The sequence below is a fragment of the Kryptolebias marmoratus genome, linkage group LG12 (genome assembly GCF_001649575.2).
Source record: "Kryptolebias marmoratus isolate JLee-2015 linkage group LG12, ASM164957v2, whole genome shotgun sequence".
In the NCBI taxonomy this organism is placed as follows: Eukaryota; Metazoa; Chordata; class Actinopteri; order Cyprinodontiformes; family Rivulidae; genus Kryptolebias; species Kryptolebias marmoratus.
In genome coordinates, this window is record NC_051441.1 from 17728418 (window position 1) to 17741893 (window position 13476).

The 13476-nt window shown below is 48.9% G+C and overlaps 1 protein-coding gene across 1 annotated transcript; it reads left to right on the forward strand.

The window, feature by feature from the left end:
• Positions 1-202: 202 nt before the first annotated feature.
• Positions 203-11377, forward strand: LOC112450525. Its single transcript, XM_037978703.1, has 2 exons — positions 203-4406; positions 6200-11377. Exons 1-2 carry the CDS (start codon positions 341-343, stop codon positions 10720-10722), a joined length of 8589 nt encoding a protein of 2862 aa, XP_037834631.1. The 5' UTR covers positions 203-340; the 3' UTR covers positions 10723-11377.
• Positions 11378-13476: the final 2099 nt, after the last annotated feature.

A 13476-nucleotide genomic window follows, 5' to 3' on the forward strand; every position in this document is an offset into this window, starting at 1 on the left:
AATCGCCCAAAGGTATGAAGCCACAAGGATGGCCGCCCGTGCAGTCACACAATTGATGCGGCCCACCGCACGCAACTCGACACCTCAAGGGGCCAGGCTAGCAATGGTGCATGAGGACCGCAACCTGACCCAATGGGGGCCACGTGAGAAACATCGACAGAAATCCATCTCAAGTAAGAACAAACATTTAAGCAATGTCATATGTCATAACTGCTCTGGTGTGGGTCATCTACAGAGAAGCTGCCCTTCACCACACCAACCAAAAGTAAAGCAAACACATCCCAAAAAGCCATCCACACCAGACACTGTGATTATCTGCACTAAAAACGGGAAGGAGGACATGTGCATTCAAATTCTGATCCATGGAATAGAAATATGTGCCCTCTTAGACTCTGGTGCCCGGAGAAACGTGCTGTCCCTGCGTGACTTTAACTCGTTTGTTTTAGAGTGTAGACCCACCATCCAGCCATCATCTGCACAAACACTGCAGGGAATCGGGCCGGAGGGGCTGCCTGTGCTGGGAGAGGTTGTCCTCCCAGTCCATATTGGAAACAAGATGGTGGATGTGAACTTCATCATTGCTGACACAGCTGAGAGCACAGAGGTCATCTTAGGTCAACCCTTCCTGCAGCAGTCAAGTGCCTGTTTGGACTATGGGCGTAAGGAAATAACTCTGTTTGGAGAGAAGGTTCCCCAGTTAGGTTTTGAGTTCCAGGCTGGGGTACACGTTGTGAGGGTGGCCCGTACCACGGTCCTGGAGCCTGGGCGCGAGTATGTGGTGCCTGGTCTCTACCGACCTTGCCATACGGCCAGCAGGGTTCTCATGCTGAGCCCCACTAAAGCCTTCATTGAAAAGCACAATGTTCTTGTGGCCCATGTTGTTGTCCAGCAGCAGCAGTCAGCCAGCTTACCCATCCGGATCTTCAACCCTGGCACCATCCCTGTTAAGGTAAACAAAGGAGCGGTGGCTGGAGTGCTTCAGCCAGTTCAGGTTGTTGCAGGAAAGGAGCTCCAGGCAGCTGGAGCAGACAGAGCCAATATTGTGCATGAATCTGTTAACCCTGTCCCTTTTTCTATACCGAACCATCTCCAGGAACTGTATGCTGACAGCTGTGGTGGATTGTTGGAAGAGGACCGTCGTCAACTGGGCCAGTTATTGCAGCGATATGGCGATGTGTTCTCCACTGGCCCAAATGATTTGGGTCGCACCAGCATTGTGAAACATGACATCCTGACCACTGTAGGACCTCCTGTGAAGCAGCCCCCCCGGAAAATGGCTCGGCAGAAACAGGAAGCAGCTGACCAGCAGGTGCTTCAGAGCTTGGAGGCTGGCCTTGCCCAACCCAGTAATAGCAGCTGGGCAGCACCAATTGTGATGGTAAGAAAGAAGGATCAGAGCTCTAGGCTCTGTGTGGATTACAGGGCCCTGAATGAACAAACAATTAAGGATGCGTACCCACTGCCTCGGATTCAAGACACCCTGGACACCCTCTCCACGGCTAAGTTCTTCAGCACACTCGACCTAACATCTGGGTACTGGCAAGTGGAAATGACACCTCGGGCGAGAAGAGCCGCTGCATTCTGCACACGTAAGGGGCTTTTTGAATGGAACGTGATGCCTTTTGGACTGTGTAATGCTCCAGCCACGTTTCAAAGGCTCATGGACCGTGTCTTGGCAGGGCTGCAATGGGAGACCTGTTTGGTTTATCTCGATGACATTATAGTTCTAGGACGAGACACTGGTCAGATGTTGGAGCGACTGGAGCATGTGTTTGCCAGGCTGCGTGGAGCTAACCTGAAGCTCAAACCCTCCAAATGCTGCCTGTTTCGGGAGCAAGTAATTTTCTTAGGCCACAAAGTTTCAGCTGAAGGGGTTGCCACAGACCCGCAGAAGATTCAGCGTGTACAGGAGTGGCCCACCCCTCGAAACGTGAGAGAGGTGCGACAGTTTGTGGGGCTAGCTTCATATTATCGCCGTTACGTAGAAAATTTTGCCACAGTTGCCAAGCCACTCCACGAGCTCACCAAAAAGTATGCTCGTTTTAACTGGTCAACTCAATGCCAGGAGGCTCTTGAAGAGTTAAAACGGCGCCTGACGTCAGCGCCTGTCCTCGGCTACCCTCTGGATAGTGGTGAGTTGCTCCTCGACACTGATGCCAGTGACTGTGGTATCGGTGCCGTTCTCTCTCAGATACAGGAGGGGGAGGAGAGAGTCCTGGCGTATGGCAGCAAATGTCTGTCGGCTACTGAGAGGAACTACTGCACCACTAGACGGGAACTTTTGGCTGTGGTGGAGTTCACCTCACATTTCAGACAATACCTGCTGGGGCGACACTTTACCATTCGAACTGACCACAGCAGCCTACGGTGGCTCACCAGACTGAGGGAGCCTGAAGGTCAACTTGCTCGCTGGTTAGAGAAACTGGCGGAGTATGATTTCCAGGTGGTTCACCGCCCAGGAATTAAACACCTAAATGCGGATGCTCTTTCCAGGAAGCCCTGCCGTGAGAACTGTGTATGTCACATATCAGATCCAGAGCTGGGCAGGAAACAGTTTCAACACAAGGCTGTGCAGTGTGACCTAATGCATAGCTCATCAGCCCAAACTGACTTTTCAACTTCCCCAGGGCGACCTCTAGTGGGGGTAGTGGGCAACTGTATAAATGGCAACAGGGAGAACTCCACTCATCCCAAAGTCCACCAGGTGAGCGAAGCACCTCAGCCTAACCTGTTCCGTGGTTGGACTAATGAGCAGCTTGCTGCCGCCCAAAAGAATGACCCTGACATCGGACCAGTTTGGGAATGGATGGATAAAGGGGAAAATCGTCCGGCCTGGGCCAGCATAGCAGCATGTAGCCCGGCCACCAAAGCTCTGTGGTCACAGTGGAAGAGACTCTACAGGAAAGATGGAATCATGTTGAGGAAGTTTTATTGCAGTGGGGGCAAAGTTTTCTACCCACAGATAGTATTGCCACACTGTTACCACAGCTCTGTAATGGAGCAACTGCATGACGGGCCCGTAGGTGGTCATTTTGGAGCAGAGAGGACTCTGTCGCGCCTGAAAAGCAGATATTACTGGTATAATATGAGAGATGGCGTTACTCTGTGGTGCCGTACCTGCATCAGCTGTTCAGCCAAGGCTCGACCAAGGAAAACGCCCCAGGCAGCCATGGGAACTGTGCGGGTTGGTGCCCCCATGGAAAGGGTAGCAGTTGACCTGATGGGACCTTTAAATGAAACTGAGCGACACAACCGCTATATATTGGTGGTGCAGGACTATTTCAGTAAGTGGGTGGAAGCTTATCCCCTATCTGACGAGCAAGCTCCCACTGTGGCGGAGAAGATTGTGTCTGAATGGGTTTGCAGATATGGAGCCCCACACTCACTCCATAGTGACCAGGGCACCAATTTTGAATCTGCTGTTTTCCAGAGCATGTGTGAGCTGCTGGGCATTGAAAAAACACGAACTACCCCATTTCGTCCCCAATCCGATGGCCAGGTGGAACGGTTTAATGCCACTTTGCAGAAAATTCTGGCCACCACTGCAGAACGCTGCCATTGGGAGTGGGATCTGATGCTTCCATATGCACTTATGGCTTACCGGGCCACAAAGCACAGCTCTACTGGATTTACACCTAACATGATGCTGTTTGGTCGAGAAATAACCGAGCCAATTGATCTTGTTGCTGTTCCCTTCCCTGACAATGGCTGTTCCAACATCCCACAATGTGTCATGCAACAAAAAGAGAGGTTACAACTCTCTCATCAACTGGCCAGGGAGTGGCTTGGTAGGGCTTCTGAACGAGCTAAGAGACAGTATAACAAAAACATGTACAAACTACAGTATAAGGTTGGGGAAGCTGTTTGGCTCTTGATCAAGGGCACGAAGAAAGTGAGGAACAGAATACGGAAGTTCCTCCCTTCCTACGAAGGTCCCTATTTTGTCACTGGAACATTGGACGACCTTGTTTATTGCATCAAGAAGGGTCCAAAGTCACGAGCTAAAGTGGTTCATCATGATAAACTCAAGCCTTATTACGCCAGGACCCCGTTGAACAATAGCTGGGTTTTCCAAGACGCTCATGGCCCAGCAGCAGTTGAGGTACCTCCACCAGTGGTCAATGCTTCTTTGGATGTGGATCATGACGGGCCTTTAAATCCCTGGGATAGCTTCTCAGAGATGGTGGACTCCGCAATAGACGACCCATCTCAGTCTCGGTCTGTCGATTCAGCTTCGTATGGAGACAATCATATTCAGAAGGAAGCTGGCCAGGTTCTACCGGAAGACAATGATACAGAGGGTTCTGTGGGGGATCAGCGGCCGCCGGTCCTTCAAGGAGCAGGACCTCAGGAAAGACCACAGAGGAGACGCAGACCCCCTGACCGATTTGGTCAGTGGGTCAGCGGCTAGATGTCCACCTGCATAAGGATGAACTCTTTTGTTTTCTTTATTTGCCTGAATCTGGGTGTAGGCGGGTTACTGCCCAGTTCAGGTGGGGGATATAAAAAAAAAAAAAAAAAAAAAAAAAAAAAACAAAAACATGTATACAGCACGCCTGTTTCAGTTCCTAGAGTAATATGCTTCATGCAGTGGATTGTTATTTTTCTTTTACTTGCCTTTGGCTAGTTATTGTAAAGGTGTATTGTCTTGCACTGTAGTCTCTGTTTACATTAGATCATTGACGAAGTGTTCTAGCTTAGATTTTGGAGGATTTGTTCTAACCAGTTATGGTTGCTGGAGTAATGTTAAATACGTTTAATCATCATCCAGAGTGGGGGTAGTGTTACAGGCCCGGCCTTTCGATAGGGGGTGGTAGAGAGCAACGGGGAAGAAGAAGAAGAAGAGCTGGGTGAGTTAGTTCGGGAGACGCTAGCTGTGAAGTTGGTTGTATGCTATTCGCCTTGCCAAGAGAGGAATAAAAGTTCTACAAGCTTTCATCTGCCTCCTCCTTGTTTTGCCGCCAGCGGAGCAGAACCTTTAGAGCTCGTTACCTGCAGACGAGCCGAAATAGACTTATTAGGTAACACTGGGGGCTCGTCCGGGATCGCTCTGCTAGAAAAAGGCGGGGGGAACGGCAAGAAATGGATGAAGGAGGCCGAAAGAATTTTCTGGAAGTTCCCAAGATGGCTGCGACTGGCGCCGACACTGCTACCGGAGTATCAACGCAAATGGAGGGAAGGAGCCGAAGAGTAAGCTTAAACCCCTTCCTGGTGGATATAGAAGAGACCCGACAGGACAATGCGGGCTTCTGTGATGAAATGGAGTGGCGTGATGATCGGTTGGTGACCAGCAGGGAATTAACTCCAGCGGCAAGTGAAGCTACACCATGGCCACTGACCCCGCCACCGTCAGAACATTACAACCCTTTTACAACGCCGGACCAGCGAACGACTAACTGCGGTGAGAGTTTAGCCCATTTCTGTCCAAGTCGTGGTGGTGCTCAGAACGTAGCATCCACGCCCCGCGTGACGACATGTTATATGGATAATAAGACTAATAGCCGAGGTGCAGCTGGATTTCCTCCTTCCCCGCTAAATGTACCTAACTGGGAACGCTGTGTAGCTTCATCGCTGACCCACGCAGTACCGCTCGTTAACCAGTCGGAGGGTTTTGGACACATACTGCAAACTTGCCCACCCGCACGACAGGATTTCCCCCACACGAGCGGAGGCTCCGTACATCATGTTGTAGGATCATTGGGCAGAGTAGAGAACAATCACAGATTTTGTATTTCACCCCAGCCGGAAAATACTTCAGTTCCGGTTCAGCACTTCGGTTCCTGTAATCTTGTACATGGATTAAACGACATAAACAGCAGTGAGTGTCGAACATGTGATGAGAAGATCCCAATACTGCAGCCAGGCCATTTTGATGGAGCAGGTTCATGGAAAGGCTTCCTTTACCAGTTTGAATGCTGTGCTACGGCTAATCACTGGACTGAAAAGACTAAAGCTGTCCAGTTAAAATTCTGCCTCACCGGTCCAGCTGGAGCCATTGTCCATAAAAATCCCAGATCAGCTGATTGGAGCTATCAGCGGATTGTTGAGGAGGTTGAAGCTGCCTATGGGGCTTCTTCAGAACATGCTGCAGCTATTGGCATCGAATTGAGGCAAAGAGTCAGGAAAACTGGAGAAGCTCTACATGTTCTAAGAGATGACATCTATGAAAAGGTCTCTGTTGTTTATGCCAACTGTACAGAGAGAGAGCAAGATCGCGTTAGTGTGGAGATTTTCACTAATGCTCTAGCAGACCCTGATCTGATCCAAAAACTGTTAGAGGAACGACCACGCACCCTTGCGTTGGCTTATGGAATCGCCCAAAGGTATGAAGCCACAAGGATGGCCGCCCGTGCAGTCACACAATTGATGCGGCCCACCGCACGCAACTCGACACCTCAAGGGGCCAGGCTAGCAATGGTGCATGAGGACCGCAACCTGACCCAATGGGGGCCACGTGAGAAACATCGACAGAAATCCATCTCAAGTAAGAACAAACATTTAAGCAATGTCATATGTCATAACTGCTCTGGTGTGGGTCATCTACAGAGAAGCTGCCCTTCACCACACCAACCAAAAGTAAAGCAAACACATCCCAAAAAGCCATCCACACCAGACACTGTGATTATCTGCACTAAAAACGGGAAGGAGGACATGTGCATTCAAATTCTGATCCATGGAATAGAAATATGTGCCCTCTTAGACTCTGGTGCCCGGAGAAACGTGCTGTCCCTGCGTGACTTTAACTCGTTTGTTTTAGAGTGTAGACCCACCATCCAGCCATCATCTGCACAAACACTGCAGGGAATCGGGCCGGAGGGGCTGCCTGTGCTGGGAGAGGTTGTCCTCCCAGTCCATATTGGAAACAAGATGGTGGATGTGAACTTCATCATTGCTGACACAGCTGAGAGCACAGAGGTCATCTTAGGTCAACCCTTCCTGCAGCAGTCAAGTGCCTGTTTGGACTATGGGCGTAAGGAAATAACTCTGTTTGGAGAGAAGGTTCCCCAGTTAGGTTTTGAGTTCCAGGCTGGGGTACACGTTGTGAGGGTGGCCCGTACCACGGTCCTGGAGCCTGGGCGCGAGTATGTGGTGCCTGGTCTCTACCGACCTTGCCATACGGCCAGCAGGGTTCTCATGCTGAGCCCCACTAAAGCCTTCATTGAAAAGCACAATGTTCTTGTGGCCCATGTTGTTGTCCAGCAGCAGCAGTCAGCCAGCTTACCCATCCGGATCTTCAACCCTGGCACCATCCCTGTTAAGGTAAACAAAGGAGCGGTGGCTGGAGTGCTTCAGCCAGTTCAGGTTGTTGCAGGAAAGGAGCTCCAGGCAGCTGGAGCAGACAGAGCCAATATTGTGCATGAATCTGTTAACCCTGTCCCTTTTTCTATACCGAACCATCTCCAGGAACTGTATGCTGACAGCTGTGGTGGATTGTTGGAAGAGGACCGTCGTCAACTGGGCCAGTTATTGCAGCGATATGGCGATGTGTTCTCCACTGGCCCAAATGATTTGGGTCGCACCAGCATTGTGAAACATGACATCCTGACCACTGTAGGACCTCCTGTGAAGCAGCCCCCCCGGAAAATGGCTCGGCAGAAACAGGAAGCAGCTGACCAGCAGGTGCTTCAGAGCTTGGAGGCTGGCCTTGCCCAACCCAGTAATAGCAGCTGGGCAGCACCAATTGTGATGGTAAGAAAGAAGGATCAGAGCTCTAGGCTCTGTGTGGATTACAGGGCCCTGAATGAACAAACAATTAAGGATGCGTACCCACTGCCTCGGATTCAAGACACCCTGGACACCCTCTCCACGGCTAAGTTCTTCAGCACACTCGACCTAACATCTGGGTACTGGCAAGTGGAAATGACACCTCGGGCGAGAAGAGCCGCTGCATTCTGCACACGTAAGGGGCTTTTTGAATGGAACGTGATGCCTTTTGGACTGTGTAATGCTCCAGCCACGTTTCAAAGGCTCATGGACCGTGTCTTGGCAGGGCTGCAATGGGAGACCTGTTTGGTTTATCTCGATGACATTATAGTTCTAGGACGAGACACTGGTCAGATGTTGGAGCGACTGGAGCATGTGTTTGCCAGGCTGCGTGGAGCTAACCTGAAGCTCAAACCCTCCAAATGCTGCCTGTTTCGGGAGCAAGTAATTTTCTTAGGCCACAAAGTTTCAGCTGAAGGGGTTGCCACAGACCCGCAGAAGATTCAGCGTGTACAGGAGTGGCCCACCCCTCGAAACGTGAGAGAGGTGCGACAGTTTGTGGGGCTAGCTTCATATTATCGCCGTTACGTAGAAAATTTTGCCACAGTTGCCAAGCCACTCCACGAGCTCACCAAAAAGTATGCTCGTTTTAACTGGTCAACTCAATGCCAGGAGGCTCTTGAAGAGTTAAAACGGCGCCTGACGTCAGCGCCTGTCCTCGGCTACCCTCTGGATAGTGGTGAGTTGCTCCTCGACACTGATGCCAGTGACTGTGGTATCGGTGCCGTTCTCTCTCAGATACAGGAGGGGGAGGAGAGAGTCCTGGCGTATGGCAGCAAATGTCTGTCGGCTACTGAGAGGAACTACTGCACCACTAGACGGGAACTTTTGGCTGTGGTGGAGTTCACCTCACATTTCAGACAATACCTGCTGGGGCGACACTTTACCATTCGAACTGACCACAGCAGCCTACGGTGGCTCACCAGACTGAGGGAGCCTGAAGGTCAACTTGCTCGCTGGTTAGAGAAACTGGCGGAGTATGATTTCCAGGTGGTTCACCGCCCAGGAATTAAACACCTAAATGCGGATGCTCTTTCCAGGAAGCCCTGCCGTGAGAACTGTGTATGTCACATATCAGATCCAGAGCTGGGCAGGAAACAGTTTCAACACAAGGCTGTGCAGTGTGACCTAATGCATAGCTCATCAGCCCAAACTGACTTTTCAACTTCCCCAGGGCGACCTCTAGTGGGGGTAGTGGGCAACTGTATAAATGGCAACAGGGAGAACTCCACTCATCCCAAAGTCCACCAGGTGAGCGAAGCACCTCAGCCTAACCTGTTCCGTGGTTGGACTAATGAGCAGCTTGCTGCCGCCCAAAAGAATGACCCTGACATCGGACCAGTTTGGGAATGGATGGATAAAGGGGAAAATCGTCCGGCCTGGGCCAGCATAGCAGCATGTAGCCCGGCCACCAAAGCTCTGTGGTCACAGTGGAAGAGACTCTACAGGAAAGATGGAATCATGTTGAGGAAGTTTTATTGCAGTGGGGGCAAAGTTTTCTACCCACAGATAGTATTGCCACACTGTTACCACAGCTCTGTAATGGAGCAACTGCATGACGGGCCCGTAGGTGGTCATTTTGGAGCAGAGAGGACTCTGTCGCGCCTGAAAAGCAGATATTACTGGTATAATATGAGAGATGGCGTTACTCTGTGGTGCCGTACCTGCATCAGCTGTTCAGCCAAGGCTCGACCAAGGAAAACGCCCCAGGCAGCCATGGGAACTGTGCGGGTTGGTGCCCCCATGGAAAGGGTAGCAGTTGACCTGATGGGACCTTTAAATGAAACTGAGCGACACAACCGCTATATATTGGTGGTGCAGGACTATTTCAGTAAGTGGGTGGAAGCTTATCCCCTATCTGACGAGCAAGCTCCCACTGTGGCGGAGAAGATTGTGTCTGAATGGGTTTGCAGATATGGAGCCCCACACTCACTCCATAGTGACCAGGGCACCAATTTTGAATCTGCTGTTTTCCAGAGCATGTGTGAGCTGCTGGGCATTGAAAAAACACGAACTACCCCATTTCGTCCCCAATCCGATGGCCAGGTGGAACGGTTTAATGCCACTTTGCAGAAAATTCTGGCCACCACTGCAGAACGCTGCCATTGGGAGTGGGATCTGATGCTTCCATATGCACTTATGGCTTACCGGGCCACAAAGCACAGCTCTACTGGATTTACACCTAACATGATGCTGTTTGGTCGAGAAATAACCGAGCCAATTGATCTTGTTGCTGTTCCCTTCCCTGACAATGGCTGTTCCAACATCCCACAATGTGTCATGCAACAAAAAGAGAGGTTACAACTCTCTCATCAACTGGCCAGGGAGTGGCTTGGTAGGGCTTCTGAACGAGCTAAGAGACAGTATAACAAAAACATGTACAAACTACAGTATAAGGTTGGGGAAGCTGTTTGGCTCTTGATCAAGGGCACGAAGAAAGTGAGGAACAGAATACGGAAGTTCCTCCCTTCCTACGAAGGTCCCTATTTTGTCACTGGAACATTGGACGACCTTGTTTATTGCATCAAGAAGGGTCCAAAGTCACGAGCTAAAGTGGTTCATCATGATAAACTCAAGCCTTATTACGCCAGGACCCCGTTGAACAATAGCTGGGTTTTCCAAGACGCTCATGGCCCAGCAGCAGTTGAGGTACCTCCACCAGTGGTCAATGCTTCTTTGGATGTGGATCATGACGGGCCTTTAAATCCCTGGGATAGCTTCTCAGAGATGGTGGACTCCGCAATAGACGACCCATCTCAGTCTCGGTCTGTCGATTCAGCTTCGTATGGAGACAATCATATTCAGAAGGAAGCTGGCCAGGTTCTACCGGAAGACAATGATACAGAGGGTTCTGTGGGGGATCAGCGGCCGCCGGTCCTTCAAGGAGCAGGACCTCAGGAAAGACCACAGAGGAGACGCAGACCCCCTGACCGATTTGGTCAGTGGGTCAGCGGCTAGATGTCCACCTGCATAAGGATGAACTCTTTTGTTTTCTTTATTTGCCTGAATCTGGGTGTAGGCGGGTTACTGCCCAGTTCAGGTGGGGGATATAAAAAAAAAAAAAAAAAAAAAAAAAAAAAACAAAAACATGTATACAGCACGCCTGTTTCAGTTCCTAGAGTAATATGCTTCATGCAGTGGATTGTTATTTTTCTTTTACTTGCCTTTGGCTAGTTATTGTAAAGGTGTATTGTCTTGCACTGTAGTCTCTGTTTACATTAGATCATTGACGAAGTGTTCTAGCTTAGATTTTGGAGGATTTGTTCTAACCAGTTATGGTTGCTGGAGTAATGTTAAATACGTTTAATCATCATCCAGAGTGGGGGTAGTGTTACAGGCCCGGCCTTTCGATAGGGGGTGGTAGAGAGCAACGGGGAAGAAGAAGAAGAAGAGCTGGGTGAGTTAGTTCGGGAGACGCTAGCTGTGAAGTTGGTTGTATGCTATTCGCCTTGCCAAGAGAGGAATAAAAGTTCTACAAGCTTTCATCTGCCTCCTCCTTGTTTTGCCGCCAGCGGAGCAGAACCTTTGGAGCTCGTTACCTGCAGACGAGCCGAAACAGACGTATTAGGTAACAGCAGTAACCACCCAAGTTTTGATCAAATGTGGCGCTCTGCAAAGCGTGGACTCCCCTCCGGAAGGGGTACTGATTTTTGTAAGGGGTCTGGTTTGTCAGTTAAGGCAAGGGATCACCAACCCGCCTGAGGACTTTCGTCCAGAGCCCAAAAAGACCAAAAGCATCTGCGAGAAAGTCGTCAAAGAGCTCAGGACGCTCCACAGCTGTGAGGAGCTTGAGTCTCTGCTCCAGACAGAAGACGCAGTCATTGTAAACAGGATTGTTCAGCTTCTGCTGAGCGCCATCGAAAGCCTTTTTCAACGCTTGAAGAGGTGGGCTAGAGTCAAAAAAGGTATGGAGCTGTTTACTAAGGTAGCGTGCTTCTATTCTTTTTCAGCGTGGTGATCGCAACTTTTGCATAGAAAGATCCCAGTCAGGTTCATAAGTGGTGAGAGTTTGAAACTCGTCTGGGGTCTTAATCTTTTGAGTTTGTCTGTTTCCTGTGTGTTTGAGTTGGTTTTCTCCCAGTTCATTGTTTTCTTCCTACTAAAAAAAGAAGTTAGGTGTGATTCTGTATTTGTTTTTAAAGAGTGTGTGCATGGATGCATCATGGTCAATGACATGACACCCAGTTTTTTTGTCCAGCTTACTTTTTATAGTTAAAAAAGGGTTTAAATGCTTAAAAAGAAAAACACAGATATGTAATATATCTCTTGCACATACATAACATAGTGGTTAGAGCTGTTGCCTCCCAGCAAGAAGGTTGCAGGATCGCTTCCCGACCTGGGGCCTTTCTGGGTGGGGTTTGCGTGTTCTCCCTGTGCACACGTGGGTTTCCTCCCACAGACCAAAAACATGCATGTTAGGTCAATTGATGACTCTTAAATTGTCCCTAGGTGGGAGTGTGAATGGTTGTTTGTCTTGTTTGTCTCTATGTGGCCTTGCGATGGACTTGCAACCTGTCCAGGGTGTCCCCCGCACACAGTGACTGCTGGGGATACATGATTCTGCATAAAATAAAATGCATATTGTTTTGCATAAAATAACATGAATAACAGCTGATTTATTTAATTGCTATTAATGCATTTATGATTGGGAGATTAAAAAACATAAATAAACAATAAACAATAGAAATAAAAATCTGATAGACAGACCTGTGAGATGATCGAAGACAATTCTGCTGGTTTTAGCTGAGAAAATGTAATTACGTCATCTGTCTTCACCGTGTCTGTCTCACACAAACATGGAGAAGAGCTGGAACTAGAAACACTTGCATTCAGATTAAAGATGATGGCGCGTGTTCAGCCACAACGCAGGAAGTCATACGGCAGAGGCAGGAAAAAAGGCTTCATGCCTTCACTTTTAGGTCACGTTTCGGGGACAGCTCTTCATCAGACAAAGGTAAAAAACACGGCTTCACCTTAAATCATATGACAACAGTCACATGAACAAATTCTCAACAATTAGTCGGCATTGTCAACAATAATCGACAATAAAAATGGTTGATGACGAATTTTATTATTGTTAATAGTCGTTTTTACTGATTATTTATTTATTTTTAAATGGATTGAGATGTCTTACTTCACATCTCAGCTTTAAAAGCTCAACTCCACACTCTATTTCTGAATTGAGAAAGCTCCTAGGATGAGAAGCGAAACGTCTTCAACTACAGAATAGAAGTCCAGTTGTTTTTGTTTTTTAACCTTTTTTGAATTTATCATGGCCTGGATGACTGAGAATCTAAACCAGCATCTTGCAGCCCTATACACAATATTGGCAAACATATTCACTCACCCATACAAATCATTGTACTCAGGTGTTCCAGTCACCTTCATGGCCACAGATATATAAAATCAACCTCCTAGTCATGCAGACTGATTCTACAAACATTAGTGAAAGAATGGGTCACTCTTAGGAGCTCAGTGAATTGCAGAGTGGTACTGTGATAGGATGCCACCTGTACAATAACTCCAGTCATGAAATTTCCTCCCTACTAAATATTCCACAGTCAGCTGTTAGTGGGATTATAACAAAGTGGAAGTGATTGGGAACGACAGCAATTCAGCCACAAAGTGGTCGGCCACGTAAAATCACAGAGCGGCTCATAGCATGCATCAGATGCAGTGGAGTAAAACACGCCGCCACTGGACTGTAGAGCA

Bases quoted from the DNA above. Each gene is read 5' to 3' on its own strand.
- LOC112450525 (XM_037978703.1), top strand. From the start codon at position 341: ATGTGCATTCAAATTCTGATCCATGGAATAGAAATATGTGCCCTCTTA. The intron at 4,407-6,199 runs GCTAGATGTCCA...CCAACTGTACAG, and splicing joins ATTTGGTCAGTGGGTCAGCG to AGAGAGAGCAAGATCGCGTT.